This window comes from Lipophrys pholis, assembly GCF_963383615.2.
Source record: "Lipophrys pholis genome assembly, chromosome: 17".
NCBI classification, from domain to species: domain Eukaryota; kingdom Metazoa; phylum Chordata; class Actinopteri; order Blenniiformes; family Blenniidae; genus Lipophrys; species Lipophrys pholis.
The window spans coordinates 20,201,171-20,216,545 of record NC_137643.1 but is presented as its reverse complement, the minus strand read 5'-3'; the positions used below and the strand labels follow the sequence as shown (position 1 = coordinate 20,216,545).

The following is a 15,375-nucleotide window of genomic DNA, read 5'->3' as shown; positions in this document are numbered from 1 at the left end:
AAGAAATAAGTGAGTTTTAATGAGCCTCAACGTCTTATTGCGTCACGCGCATTTTACTGTCACTTAAACGAGACGGATGTGATTGATTTCATGCTTTATGTTGCACATTCGCTCTGATTTTTACATGTTTGGTTTGCTTTATCTATATTTTCTCACTGAGAGCCGATGAGTCATTATGATAGTGAAAGTATCAAACCTAAGTACTTATAATTGTTAAAATCGGTTTTATCCTTTTCTGGTAAGTTGATGTGATTGTTTGTCTTTGGTTCTGTGAAGGTTTCAGGCTGCTTTTCTTCATGTCGTTGCATATTTGGGCTCGTTACTGCCTGGTTGTACCCCACCCTGAGTTTCAAAAATGCATTGGTCAAGTGAAGCCTTCTGCTGCTGTCAACATACATAAATATAGTATATGGCCGCTATCTGATTTCAAAATAAAAGCACGAAGCACATCTCCATGAACTCTCCTAAAAAGCTAAAAAAAAAACTTGTTCGAAGTTAATTCAAATAATGTATGTTTGGATTCCGAATATACTTTTTAATATGACATTAAGTAAGACTAATATTTTTACAATGTTGTTGCGTTTCAAAATAAAATCTATTTGAAGTTTTGCTAACAGTTGGCTGAGTTCTCCTTCCTCTCTACTTCCTCCTCATGCGTGAGTGGTTGACTTCTTTTAAATACTACTAAGTGGGAACAACTTCTCGAAGCAAGAACATTTTTTTCTAGTTCTCATCATATTCCTGTCACGAGCATTTCCTAGTGCCTCCCTGATACCTCAGAAATAGCTTATTCAAAGATTTTGTTCCCAGGATAAGCAATTTTCTCAGAATTTTACATACATTTTGCTCTCTGACTCCCCCACTGGTAATACAGTGGCATTACTGGTAGTTCTGTGCTGCTGTGCAGTGATTAAATGAGAAATGAAATCCACTGTGGTGTGTGTGTGTGTGTGTGTGTGTGTGTGTGTGTGTGTGTGTGTGTGTGTGTGTGTGTGTGTGTGTGTGTGTGTGTGTGTGTGTGTGTGTGTGTGTGTGTGTGTGTGTGTGTGTGTTGGACAGGTTTGTGAGGATTCTTGTTGCTACTTTCTCTCTCAGTCTGACTCAACATGTCTGATGTGGATGAAGAGGAGCTCAGCACAGAGAATGTGGACAGGTAAGAGACATCAGCTGCTCCTGCAGAGTCCACGTACAAAATCCACCAAAACACCAAACGGAAGAAAAGATGCAGTGACGGATCAAATGTCATGTCTGGAAGCTCTTTGAATGTACTAGTCAGGCAGATTAAGCAGCTGGATGTGGACATGCTGGACAAAAGCACCAATTTTTTTATTTTTACATACTGGCCTCGGTCCCAACTATTGATTTTTGATAGGAACCACCTCCCCCTAATAGGCTATGGCCGCCATATTGGATTTCAAAATGGCCACCAACAAAAATCTTAATCTATCCATAAATTGACCTCCAAGCCGTGTATTGTCATGATCTCTGTGTCAAAATATACATTTCCGGGGGTGAAGAATACATCAACAGATTTTAGAAAGGTTCCAGATGGAGAATTGTTGCATACGGTTACAAATTAAGTTAGCAAAAGTTTCATCATTTTTCCAGTTTGATAATTCAAATTTCAGATTGTCTTTGGTATTAGTTTTTCTCTTTGTTTCACTCAACATTTCACAACATAATTGAAAAGTAACAGCAGCAGTGCTCTTAGCAGATGATTCAAAGTTGTGGTGCAAACTTAAGTGCAAATGAGAAGTCCTGACTCTGCTGAGTCAGAGGTCATCAATCCAGGTCACAGTCCGCTCATCCTGTCGGGGTTGTGACAAACACCTTGTGGTGCACAGAAAATGATCTACTCTACAAGAACATGAAACACGTGGAAGGATGCGACACAGTGAAGTGAATTAGGACACAATCACATGGCATCACTGTCCCGTATCTTGTAAACACAGTTGCCCATTCGAAGGTAAGCCAAATAGTTTGAATTCCAAGCCATCCGTTGTAGCTGTATTCATATAAAGTGGATGTTGTTGCCTATATGAAGACTACAACAACCCTTGGGGGAGCTGAACTATCCAGAGAAACAGTAATTTGTCACCTATCAAAGTGTATCTTCATATCTTGAAATGTCAATCTTATTAAATGAGTTGGTTTTATTAAATGTGCAAACACTCTTCATCGATTAAGTGCAATTTAATGCACTTTCAGATATACAAAAAAGATGGACTCGAAGTTATGTCTTATTTGTCAACAAAAATCTGCAAAGCCTCTGAAATGTCCACTCAAGGCACATGGCGGCAGAGACAAGTCAGAACCGTACAGTCCCTTCTTGGAGAGCATCAAGGAATTCAGAGAGCTCGAGGCTTTGCCAGTGGTTCTGCACTTTGGAGATGAAATGACAGCAGAAGGACTTGTCATAAATCAGGGTGCATGGCACAAATCTTACTATGTCAAGTGTAGCAAGCAAAAATTAGAAAAGGGCTACAAAATAAATGAGAGCGGGATGTACAAAGTAGGGATGTCCCGATCCAATGTCTACCGATCGGATTGGGGCCGATATTGGTGATTTGTGAGTGATCGGGAATCAGCAAATCCAGCCGATCCCCCCGCCGATCTAAATAAAAAAAATAAATAAAAAAAAAGTTTCACGTCAGCTGCCGGAAAGCGGGCCCCGTTTGCGACCTGCCCTAAACTGACTTTCGCAACTTCACCTAATAACACAACAATCACGGACTACAGGCTCCGGCCGAGCTGCAGAAACTAGAAAGCAGGCGGAGCAGGGCCATAGATCTATAAAACTAGACTTATATATAGTGGTTTATGTGTTTTTTTCTGCAGGAGTCTACTTCTAAATTTCTAAGTGGTATGTTGTGGTGGTGAGTCACAGCACCCCTAAAGGCGTGGCATGTGTACTACATGCCCTGAAGCCTTGTGTTGAGCCATGTTAATAGTGATTTATTTGCCACAAAATCCAGGTGAAGTTGTTTAAGTTAACATAAATGAGAGATACAAGACTGCAGAGTGTAATTGGTTGTTTTTTGTTGTTGTTATGACTGAATAAAGTTTAAATAAGTTCTTGAGTCATTCTGAGAAGAATTCTGATTCAATAAGTGAGTTTTACAATAATCTCTAGCGAAACAAAGCATCTGCCAATAGTGCTTTTAGCTTCAGACATCTTAGATGCACCCAAAATAGACTATTGAGTATCTTTGCAATAGCAATGTAAGTATCGGATCGGGAAAGTATCGATATCGGCCGATACTCAGTTCTGAAAAATCGGCAAAAACGTGTGATCGGGACATCCCTAGTACAAAGTACTGCAAAGATGTGACTGCTCCATTCAGAAGCTCATAAAGAAGAATTCTTTCCCTCTGTTCCGCTGTCCAAGATCAAAAGTCAAGACCGAACAAGTCGAAAAGATATCCTTACTGAAGAATGATGTTGCCTCATTCTCTCATCACTGCATTGTAATTCAACATAGGGAAAGTGATATGAGCACATTGTTCAGCCATGAGAACCATCTATTTCCCCCTTCTATCTCTGATGGTGGTAAACTGTGGGAAGAAATTGGATCTGCTGAACATGCTGGGTCCCATCAGCCAAAGGGCTCATGACTCAGTTGATGTCAAGCGTCTTGATGGAGCTGCTGTGGTGCACTTTCTACCTACGACCAGTATCACAACCTTTGATGATTTTGCTGATAAAGTTTTCATTCCGCACATTTTTAAGCAATTGTTCAAAACTCGGATATTTTAACCACTGGTTAAGCCCTAAACGCCGGTTACATCCTTAACTCGCCATAAGCTGACCGACTGTTAAATATGTGTTGTTTAAACCATGGTTAGTCATCCCGTCAACTAACTTCGCCGTCAAAGTTAACAGTGAGGTTAATGTCACTGTTTAGCGATCTGGGGCGATCATGGCTTAGCAGTAGAGTCGGTCGTCCAATAACCGGAGGGTTGGCGGTTCTGTCCAAGTCATTGTCGTTGTGTCCCTGGGCAAGGCACTTTACCCACATTTCCTCCCGGGGGCCGTTGACGTGAAATGGCAACCACGCCTCTGTCAGTGGGTCTGGTGTGAATGCGCTTTGAGACACCTTGATAAAAGTGCGATAGAAATGCAAGCCATTATCATTATCATTTAGCGTCCCTGATGCCTCTCCGCCCAAGGCTCCGCCCACTTTCAAGTCTCAGTTCCTCCACATCGTGTCTTCAGCATTTCCTTTCCCAAAAATGACATTGTGGTGGACGGCAGCGCAGTGTTTTTTATCTCGTCTATAAAACTATCATAATAAAACTATCAAATTGACTTATATCAAAGTTACGTCCACGGTACAACCTATCCTTAAACGATAACCGAGTTTGGAACAACTGGGCCCTGGTGTGAAACTCCTTATTGGGCCGTGTGGGTGTGACCTCTGTCTTGATTCATCTCTTTAAAACCGCTGGGATTCTGATGAACTTGGTGAACCTTTAAAACTGTCCACAGTTTCCGAATCTTCTCATTTCACTCTCAGGTTGTCGCTGAAGAGTAATCGGTCCAAAGATCTTCCAATAACGTTCCGTGCTGAACCTGGACCTTCAGACATAAAGTAAGAAATTCATCAATTCCAGTGCGTATTTAGAATGGATCTGCTAATTGATCAGTTTAAACTGTTTAATGTGATATAAGCTTAAGAATGGTGATACTCTGTGATGTTTGATATACATTTGAGAAAGCTGGCAAAGTACATTGAACACGCCACCTTGTGATTCAATGCCAGTGTGAAGAAGTGTCTCACTGTGACTGAGCTGATGTGGAGCTCAGCTGGCAGTTTGCGGCAGGCTGGTTGCCGAGAGAGGCTCCGTCCCAGACTGGCTGACTGCTGGCAGTCTATACAGGGAGAGGATCCGGGAGAGATGTTACCTCACTGCTGCACGTCTCCATGATAAGATGTAAAACCTGCTGACACAGCATGAAGTGTCTCACTGTGACTAATCCATGAATCTTCCAACTGGTTTATTGTTACACCAAGTCCTCTGAAAGCGGCTCGCTGCTTCCTTCTCTAGGAACCAGAGTCCTGATTGATTCAGTATCATCACACATCTAGGTAAAGGCTGGGATTCTCCTCATGGTGTGTGTGTGTGTGTGTGTGTGTGTGTGTGTGTGTGTGTGTGTGTGTGTGTGTGTGTGTGTTTGTGTATAGACACTCAGCAGGGTCTTCAGGATCCAGCACGTTGTCTTTGAAGAGTGACTGGTCTAAAGAACGTCCACCAAACTTCAGTGGTGAACCTGCACCTTCAGCCACAAAGTAAGAAACTTTGTTTTCCTTTTATTTGCTCAAAGACCAGAGTGAAGGAAGTTGTGTTCACTTTAAGATTCACTTCCAGTATTTTGAAGCAGTGTGAGAGTTGAAGCTGGACCTTGGTGTATTTGCTTTGTGTTGTGTTGCTCAGAGTAAATGTTGCTTTGTGTCCACAGAAAGAGGAAGAGGAGTGATGATGAGGTGCAGCAGCTGTCCAGCTCTCCTCGGTGTCGGGACGTCCTGAAGGATTTAGTCTGGTGGAGCTGTGGACACCAGGTCTGCAGACAGTGCAGAAGCTCACAGTGGGACCAGGGTTCTTCATCAGGAGCCTCCTGCTGTCCTCAGTGTGCAGAAAGATCCAGAAGCAGAGCTGCACAGAGTAAGAATGGACACGTGTCTGCTGAGGGACTCGTCTGTCTTCGCTGGACTTGTTGTATTGTAGAGACGCGGAAGCTGGTTGTTTGTGGTCAGTCTGATTGTTGTTGTTGTTTTCTTTGAGCAGATGGTCTGCAGAAGGTTCTAGAGGAACATAAGAAGAGTCTGAGGAGCAGGTGCGAACGTGTGAGTGAAGGAAGTGATGAACCAGGAGGAGGAACCCTCCTCAACAGGATCTACACTGAGCTCCACATCACAGAGGGACACAGTGAGGAGCTTCGGAGGGAACCAGAGCTGATGCAGCTGGAGACAGCTTCCAGGAAGGGGAGCCACCATGACACTGCCATCAGGTGTCAGGACATCTTCAGAGCCTCAGCTGAGCAGCACAGACACATCCGAGTGGTTCTGACCAGCGGCGTGGCCGGCAGTGGGAAAACCTTCTCGGTCCACAAGTTCACTCTGGACTGGGCCGAGGGCCTGGAGAACCAGGACGTCAGTGTGCTGGTGGTGCTCTCCTTCAGGGAGCTGAACCTGATCAGAGAGCAGCCGTACAGTCTTCTCATGCTGCTCCAAGTTTTCCATCCAGCGTTACAGAAGGTGACGGCAGAGGAGCTGGCCGTCTGTAGGTTGCTCTTCATCTTTGACGGCCTGGATGAAAGCAGATTTTCTCTGGACTTCAGCAGCACCCAGCTGGTGGTCGACGTCTCACACAAGTCTTCAGTCAGCCTGCTGCTCACAAACCTCATCCGGGGGAATCTGCTGCCCTCGGCTCAGGTCTGGATCACTTCCCGACCCGCAGCAGCCAATCAGATCCCTCCGTCATGTGTGGACAGACTGACGGAGGTGCGAGGCTTCACTGACGCCCAGAAGGAGGAGTACTTCAGGAGGAGACTGAGTGATGAGGAGCTGAGCAGCAGAATCATCTCCCACATCCAGACATCCAGGAGCCTCCACATCATGTGTGGAATCCCAGTCTTCTGCTGGATCACTGCCACAGTTCTGGAGCACATGTTGACCACAGGGCAGAGAGGAGAGCTGCCCCAGACCCTGACTGACATGTACGCTAACTTTGTGCTGGTTCAGACACACAGGAAGAATCTCAAGTACCATGAAGGACATGAGACGGGTCCACAGGAGCTGACGGAGGCTGACAGGGAGGTTCTTCTGAAGCTGGGCAGGCTGGCCTTGGAACATCTGGAGAAAGGAAACATCATGTTCTACCAAGAAGACCTGGAGCATTGTGGTCTGGATGTCACTGAGGCCTCGCTGTACTCTGGAGTCTGTACTCAGATCTTCAAAATAGAGTCTGTGATCTTCCAGAAACCCGTCTACAGCTTCATCCACCTGAGTGTTCAGGAGTTTCTGGCTGCAGTCGACTTGTTCCACTGTTTCACCACCAAGAAGACAGAAGAACTGAAGACCTTCATCGGAGAGGATCATGATTTCTCATCTCTCGATGAGTTCCTGAAAAAAGTCCTGCAGAAATCCCTCAGAAGTCAGAACGGCCACCTGGACATGTTTGTCCGCTTCCTTCATGGCCTCTCTCTGGAATCCAACCGGAGACTCTTAGAAGGTCTGCTGGGTCGGACAGAGATCCGTCCAGAAACCATCCAGAGAGTCATCCGCAACCTGAAGAAGATCAACAGTGATGAAATGTCTCCTGACAGAAGCATCAACATCTTCCACTGTCTGACGGAGATGAAGGACCTCTCAGTCCATCAGGAGATCCAAGACTTCCTGAAGTCAGAGAACAGATCAGAGAAGAAACTCTCTGAGGTCCACTGCTCAGCTCTGGCCTACATGCTGCAGATGTCAGATCAGGTCCTGGAGGAGTTGGACCTGAAGAAGTACAACACGTCAATGGAGGGACGGAGGAGACTGATCCCAGCTGTGAGGAAGTGCAGGAAGGCTCGGTGAGTCCACATGTCATCATGATGAAACCTCTCAGTGATGTGTGCAGAAAGTACTTCCTGGAGTTCCTCTGTGGAGATGTTCCTCAGTGATCTGTCATGAGGAAACCACCAGTCGATGAGTTCGATCAGGTTCCACACATTATTACATGGTTATTATTCAGCTATTAAAAGTACATTAAACATTATTTAGTTTCAGTTGGATTCCACTTATAAAAAATGAACATTTTAATGTTTCATTCTGAAATGTTTTCACAAATTTTAAACAATCACCTCCAGAGATTGGTGCAGTTTTCAGTATTTGTATAAACCTGACCTTTCAATCTTCCTTCATACTCTAGTTCAAGGTCAATTTGTTATTGTCTGATATTCTAATTATATTAAAATCTATCAAATTCAACTTTTGAAATTCATTTCAGCAGCCGTCATACAAACTGAATTTATTAATATATCTTAAATTAAAGCTGCAAGCAGTGTTGAACAGGTCCTGCGCACGTCAGAATGTGTTGCAGGTATTGTCCATGCCTCACTTTCTGTTTCCAGCAGGTGGTGCTATGGCCGATGGTCTTCATAGGGTTGTGATCAGGGCCGGACTCCGATGCAATGTGTCAAATTTCAGGCCCATCTGACCACGTTCAGCTGATTTACACTGCACTTCCTGTTTCGTGGCGAAACATCAAACTTTGTGACGTGGTCACGGCCACATCCCAAAACGTTTGCAAGAGATTTTGATAACTTTTGCTTTTCAACATCTTTTCTTTCTTTAGAGCCCAAGTTTAATTAGATTGACTTTTCCCCCAGGGACGAGTTCGATCTGGAAAATGTGTAAAATTTGGGCAAAAATTCACCAAAATCCGCAATTTTCCTCCAAATATCTGACTTCCTGTTGAGTTTTCGGTATGGCAGTAAGAGAGTTTTTTGTTTGTCTTGGCCCGCTACATATGTGTGCCAATTTTCTAAGCGCTCTGTAAAATTTAATTTTGGGGCCAACCTTTTCCAGTTTTGCAGGTTAGGCCTTTTCACTAGTCACGCGTGTAACTCCCCCAAAATATCGACGTTTCTACCGGATCTGATGAGTCTTGTATGTTAAGACCTTTAAAAATGCGTCCCTTGGGGCTGAAAATAATAATAATAATCATAATAGTAATCCCAACGGTTTCAATAGGGTCCCAAGCCTATGTCAGTGTTCGGACCCTAATAAGCATATTTTCTCTTTTTCTTCTTCAGACTAAACATGTGATCACTAACAAACATGCAGCACCAGTGCAACAGGCAGGTTGGGGGATTTGCACACATGTGGAACTTCATGTTCTCTCCTTCATGTCCACATGAACCCAAACCCAGAGAAGATGATCTGAAGCTCCGATGTCAAACAGGAAGAGTCCAACAAAGGGTCCTCTCTCTTAACTTCCTGTCCTCTCTCTGTCTGGTTACAGACTTTATGACTGTTTCCTCTCTGATTCCCACTGTGAAGTGATCTCCTCTGCTCTGAAGTCTGACCCCTCACATCTGGAACATCTGGACCTGAGTAACAACAACCTGAAGGATTCATCAGTGAAGCTTCTGTGTGATGGACTGAAGAGTCCAAACTGTAAACTGGATACTCTGTGGTGAGTTCAGTGTGTGTGTGTGTGTGTGTGTGTGTGTGTGTGTGTGTGTGTGTGTGTGTGTGTGTGTGTGTGTGTGTGTGTGTGTGTGTGTGTGTGTGTGTGTGTGTGTGTGTGTGTGTGTGTGTGTGTGTTGGCTTCAGCTGTTTGGACTTTACATTTCTAAACTCTTCCAGTCTGAACCTTCTTCAGTCTCAATGACTTCAACATCAATCTTTGTCCTCTAATCTCACTTCTTTCTCTCTTTATTCAGGTTGTGGGGCTGCAGTTTGTCAGAGATCAGCTGTTCTTCTGTGGCCTCAGCTCTGAAGTCCAACCCCTCCCTCCTGAAACATCTGAAACATCTGGACCTCAGTAGGAACGAGCTGCAGGATTCAGGAGTTGAGCAGCTGTGTGGTTTTCTGGAGAGTCCACTCTGTAGTCTGGAGACTCTGAGGTCAGACTCCATGTTTGAGTTTGTGCGCAGTGAATGTAAGAATAAATACAGTACAAAGTACCTGTGTTCATCATATGTATTCTTAGTTTGTCTATTTAAATTCTGTACTGCCACTGTGCATCAGCAGAAGTTAAAATTGGACCCATTTTGAAAGTGGACCATATTTTCCATAACACCAGTGGAAATGACTGAATGTGCTTCTAGTAAATCACTGAAATATCACTACCGGTGATAAGTCATTAGATTTGAAAATAAAATAAAAAATGATTATATCTATTATAATATATTATATCCAAGTGCTCAATTATGACATTTCCATCACTTTTCCAAAACTTGAAACTAAAAAAAAAAAACTAAAAACTTTTATAGTTTAAATCATTTAGTTACAGTTACAGTTCGGCATAGGCGCCAGGCCCGTGGCCTCTCTCTCTCTGTGTGTAAGTTATATCGCTGTGTCGGCTGCTGCTGTTGTTGCCGGCATGTTGTTTCCATAGAGAGAGAATTTTGTGTGTTGTAGTGACGGCGGGCACAACTCCTCTCCGCCACCCACGACTCCTGCTAACTGCGACAGGTGACCCTCGCCGGTGACCTATTTTGGTAGGCTCATACGCTCATCGCGCCGCCATCGTCGTAGGCTGCAATATTTGCTTGTGCGCTGACAACAGCGATCCACTGCGCCGTCGTTCCGCAGCTTCGCCGTAACCCTGGTTAGGGAGGCTTGGGGGTTGCTCAGCCGGGGCCCACCCGGCTGACCCCAGGCTAACTGTTGGAAGGGGTGCCTTACGTCCCCTTATGGGAGCGTCCGACTTGGCAATCCTCCTACACGACCAGGCCGACCGAGTCCCACCCACTACCCCGACCGATTCCGGAGGCAAGGGTGGTCAACCCCTTTCGACGCCTCACTCGCATATGAGGACGTGCCGTAGCCAACGTAGCTCGTTTAGAAAAGAATAAAAACACACAACATCTAACCTAAAGTGAATAAGTGTGTGTGTGAGAGATGGACTGAGCTCTGCAGCTTGTTAGTGATCAGCATGTTGATGAGACTCTTCTCCTCCTGGTGGCTTCAGCTGTTTGGACTTTACATTTCTAAACTCTTCCAGTCTGAACCTTCTTCAGTCTCTATGACTTCAACATCAATCTTTGTCCTCTAATCTCACTTCTTTCTCTCTTTATTCAGGTTGTGGGGCTGCAGGTTGTCAGAGATCAGCTGTTCTTCTGTGGCCTCAGCTCTGAAGTCCAACCCCTCCCTCCTGAAACATCTGAAACATCTGGACCTGAGTTGGAACCAGCTGCAGGATTCAGGAGTTGAGCAGCTGTGTGGTTTTCTGGAGAGTCCACTCTGCAGTCTGGAGACTCTGAGGTCAGTTGATTGTCTGTTACTGTTGTAGAATCAGAAATGTTTGTGACGTGAGACTCTGATCCTGCCAATACAACACGGTCATTTCAAGACGCTTTTACAGAGAAAACCAGGGTTCATACTCGTTTTTACCTATGACTTTCAATGGCGTTTCCATGACTTTTCCATGACTTTTCCATGACGTTTCCATGACGTTTCCATGACTTTTCACCAAAGTTCCATGACCAAAACACAGCTTCACTGTTCACCGAAATGTATTTTTATTTCAGTATTGAAACACAAGGTGCTTCTCAATAAGAATAGATTTGCTTTATTTAAATTAAAATATCTGCAGTGCGTTTCCATCTGTTGACTTGGACAAAATAACTGATAATTGCTTATTTTCAACGGAATAATAAATCACAAAAATTATGCTGGGTTGGTTCACTGTTCACCTTATTTGTTAACATTTCTGGTAACCAGGAGGAGCAGATCTGCATCACTCCTGTGAAACTAACTGAGACTCTTTCAAAGCAAGTTGGCTCCTTGCTGTGCTGCACCTTCTCCCAGCATTAGGGCAGCTATGCAGTACAAAGTACCTGTGTTTATCATATGTATTCTTAGTATGTATATTTAAATTCTATGTTGCCGCTGTGCATGAGCAGAAGTTAAAATTGGACCCATTTTGAAAGTGGACCATATTTTCCATGACACCAGTGGAAATGACTGAATGTGCTTCTAGTAAACCACTGAAATATCACTACCGGCGATAAGTCATTAGATTTGAAAAGAAAAAAAAAAAGATTATATCTATCGTAGGGATCAATTATGACATTCCCATCACTTTTCCAAAACTTGAAAATTAAAAAAAAAAAAAAAATGTTCTAGGTTAAATTATTGCAAAAAGAATAAAAACACACAACATCTAACCGAAAGTGAATAAGTGTGTGTGTGAGAGATGGACTGAGCTCTGCAGCTTGTTAGTGATCAGCATGTTGATGAGACTCTTCTCCTCCTGGTGGCTTCAGCTGTTTGGACTTTACATTTCTAAACTCTTCCAGTCTGAACCTTCTTCAGTCTCAATGACTTCAACATCAATCTTTGTCCTCTAATCTCACTTCTTTCTCTCTTTATTCAGGTTGAAACGCTGCAGGTTGTCAGAGATCAACTGTTCTTCTGTGGCCTCAGCTCTGAAGTCCAACCCCTCCCTCCTGATACATCTGAAACATCTGGACCTGAGTGGGAACGAGCTGCAGGATTCAGGAGTTGAGCAGCTGTGTGGTTTTCTGGAGAGTCCACTCTGCAGTCTGGAGACTCTGGGGTCAGTTGATATTCCATGTTTGAGTTTGTGTGCGGTGAAGGTTGTGTTGACACTAAAGGTCAGACATCAGGCTGATATGAGATGATCCACACTGAGGATCTCCATGAGAAACTGACACAACTTTTATAGTTTTAAACATTTAGAAAAGGATAGAAATACACATCAAAAATGTTATCGTTAAAACTTTGGTGTCAGTGTTAAATAAACAGTGTTGGTGGTACTTTAATGCCACACAGCTATAAAATAACATTGCTGCTCTTATTTTTAACATTTCCATCTTGTCAAACTGGGGTGTTGATCAGCTGGTGTCAAAATAAGCCCCTCCCACACGTCGCAGCTGCAAAATGGGAATCTTTTCAGCCAGCGCCATTTTGTTCACTTTGTGGCCAATTATAGAATGGAATAGAATAGAATAGGTCTTTATTATAATGTGAATACGGTAGAGCAGTGGTTTATCCTCTTGACCCACAGTGAGAAGGTTGTGGGTTCAAATACCACCTGGGGTTGATATTATTACCCTTCAGTGTCACAGGCAACTAATAAACTAAACTAGATGAACTAACTAACTACATGAACTGAGCAACGAACAGAAACTCCCATAATGCATTGCTCTGTGATCGCTACACATTATTAAAATGGCGGATATATGCGGGAGATCGGGTTTTTTAGAACCATGAGTGTGACTGGTGTGGCTTTCAATGTCATTTCGTTGTTGTGTAACTCACTAATAATTAGCGTTAAGTGAATGATTGCCCCTCTTTGTGGCTGTGAGCATCAGCATGAAGCATCGTTCCTCCACACGCCTGCTCACTGGTAGTGACGAACGACACACTCAACGAGTCCTCAGTAAACCTTCCCAGTTTTTGTCGACGCGGTCTTGCTATGTCACAGGTACAGGAAACTCATGGCTTCCAACGGCCGCAGAGCCGTGGCCGCCCGGAGCTGCGCGCCGTTATTGTTGCGTAATGATGTTGCATCCCTGCGTCGTTCACAACCCGCCTACATTCTACCACACTCTCTGTAGTGGGACCGCGCAACACAGTTGGTCTGGGTGCGCTTTGCCTTACCGTACCGCTGCGCTCAGGGATGAACCTTCTTCAGCTCTCAATGACTTCAACATCAAACTTTGTCCTCTAATCTCACTTCTTTCTCTCTTTATTCAGGTTGATTAACTGCAGTTTGTCCGAGATCAACTGTTCTTCTGTGGTCTCAGCTCTGAAGTCCAACCCCTCCCTCCTGAAACATCTGAAACTTCTGGACTTGAGTGTGAACGAGCTGCAGGATTCAGGAGTTGAGCAGCTGTGTGGTTTTCTGGAGAGTCCACTCTGTAGTCTGGAGACTCTGGGGTCAGTTGATTGTCTGTTACTGTTGTAGAATCAGAAATGTTTTGTGACGTGAGACTCTGATCCTGCAGTGAGAGATGGGCTGAGCTCAGCAGCTTGTTACTGATGTGTGTGGACACGAGGATGATGAGTGTGATGAAGAGCCACAACAACAGAACAGCTCATTGATCAGGACTCAGAATAGTGGAGCTGCTCTTTTCTCCATCAACACATCTGATTGGTTCCCTTATTGAGTCTGCTTCGTTCTCTCTTTATTCAGGTTGGAGAGATGCAGTTTCTCAAAGACCAGCTGTTCTCCTCTGGCCTCCGCTCTGAAGTCCAACCCCTCCCACCTGACGGAGCTCAACCTGGGTCACAACAACCTGCAGGATTCAGAAGTGAAGCCGCTTGTTGATCTTCAGGAGAGTCCAGACTGCAGCCTGCAGACTCTGCGGTCAGTAGATGGTTGGAGTGCGTCCATGTTGCTTCCAGCAGGTTTCTACTAAACACAGTTAGTGTGAGAACAAAGATCCAGAGTTTGACTGCTCATTGAGGCTCTGAGAGGAGAACGCTGAGCACCTTCAGGATTGGACAGCAGAGGACACACTCAGCCAATCAGAGGAGCCTCAGGTGGTGGTCCTTCATGAGCGCTGAGCTGCTGTGAACAGGACTGAAGTCCTGGCTGCTCCACAGAGACTCCACTCATCTCCTCTGGCCTCTTTCATCTAATCTCATCTCATCCCTTCTCTTCTCTTCTCTTCTCTTCTCTTCTCTTCTCTTCTCTTCTCTTCTCTTCTCTTCTCTTCTCTTCCCATCCCGTCCCATATCGTCTTGTCTCGTCTCGTCTCATCTCTCTGCAGGTGGTAGGAGAGCAGAGAAGATGCTGTGAGTCCTGGAGATCCAGTAGAGCAGAGCTTCATCCAGCAGTGAGCGACAGAGGAACCACCAGAAGATCTGCTGAGTGTCAGTGGTTCAGTGTGTAGAGCTGTGAGAGTCCGGCATCTAACCAGGGTTCCTCTGGATGTGACGCAGAACTACCACTGTGTGGATTGAACCTCCTCCTCCTCCTCCTCCTCCTCCTCCTTGTGGACGTAACAGATTTGATGTTGGCCCAGAATTTGAAATCTATTTGCAAATTTAAATGACATTTACAAAAAAGTCGGAAGTAGTTTTATCACCGGTCCATCAATGTGCAGTAATATTGTGTCATGAAGAATCGTCGGTTAAGCCTAATTTATTCTCCACATGCAAAGGACACACAAAGGCTCTGCGTTGCCATCATCCATCTCCGCACAGCCTCTGCGTTGCCCGACGGGCACCTCCACGCTTTTCTAAATACGAGTCCAAACACCACAGAATGCAAGAGGAGGACCAAGTATGCTGACCACGAGAGCTGTGATTGGTCCGTTCTATGACGTCATGGGACCACGGAGGCTGTGATTGGCCTTTTCTACGATGTCATGGAGCCACGAGAGCTGTGATTGGTCCGTTCTATGACGTCATGGGACCACGAAGGCTGTGATTGGCCTGTTCTACGACGTCAGGGCCAACAAGAAGAAATTCCATGTGACCCAGATGATGATTGTAGTAAATATGCACTTTATTGTTGGAGGCGTTAAATTGAAGAGTGAACAGCACACAACAGTAAATGTCTAGTTTTGGTGTCGTCCACAGGACGACACATTTTATGCATTGCACATTATCACATCTAAAGTTTTCCCCCGTTTTCCGTTTTTCCAAGCAGTTTGACGTCATCTTTCAACTTCTTGTCTTGACTGCAG

The 15,375-nt window shown here is 44.6% G+C and overlaps 1 protein-coding gene across 1 annotated transcript; it reads left to right on the top strand.

Annotated features, from left to right (window-relative positions):
- Nucleotides 1-1,106: 1,106 nt before the first annotated feature.
- On the top strand, nucleotides 1,107-14,100 carry LOC308122964 (NACHT, LRR and PYD domains-containing protein 12-like; the record flags this gene model as incomplete). The annotated part of the gene is made up of 11 exons (XM_080485147.1): nucleotides 1,107-1,153; nucleotides 4,517-4,591; nucleotides 5,186-5,290; nucleotides 5,461-5,663; nucleotides 5,787-7,572; nucleotides 9,006-9,179; nucleotides 9,430-9,612; nucleotides 10,793-10,975; nucleotides 12,090-12,272; nucleotides 13,436-13,618; nucleotides 13,875-14,100. The coding sequence occupies 11 exons, from the start codon at nucleotides 1,107-1,109 to the stop codon at nucleotides 14,098-14,100; spliced, it is 3,348 nt and encodes a 1,115-aa protein (XP_080341273.1).
- Between the last annotated feature and the right edge of the window lie 1,275 nt (nucleotides 14,101-15,375).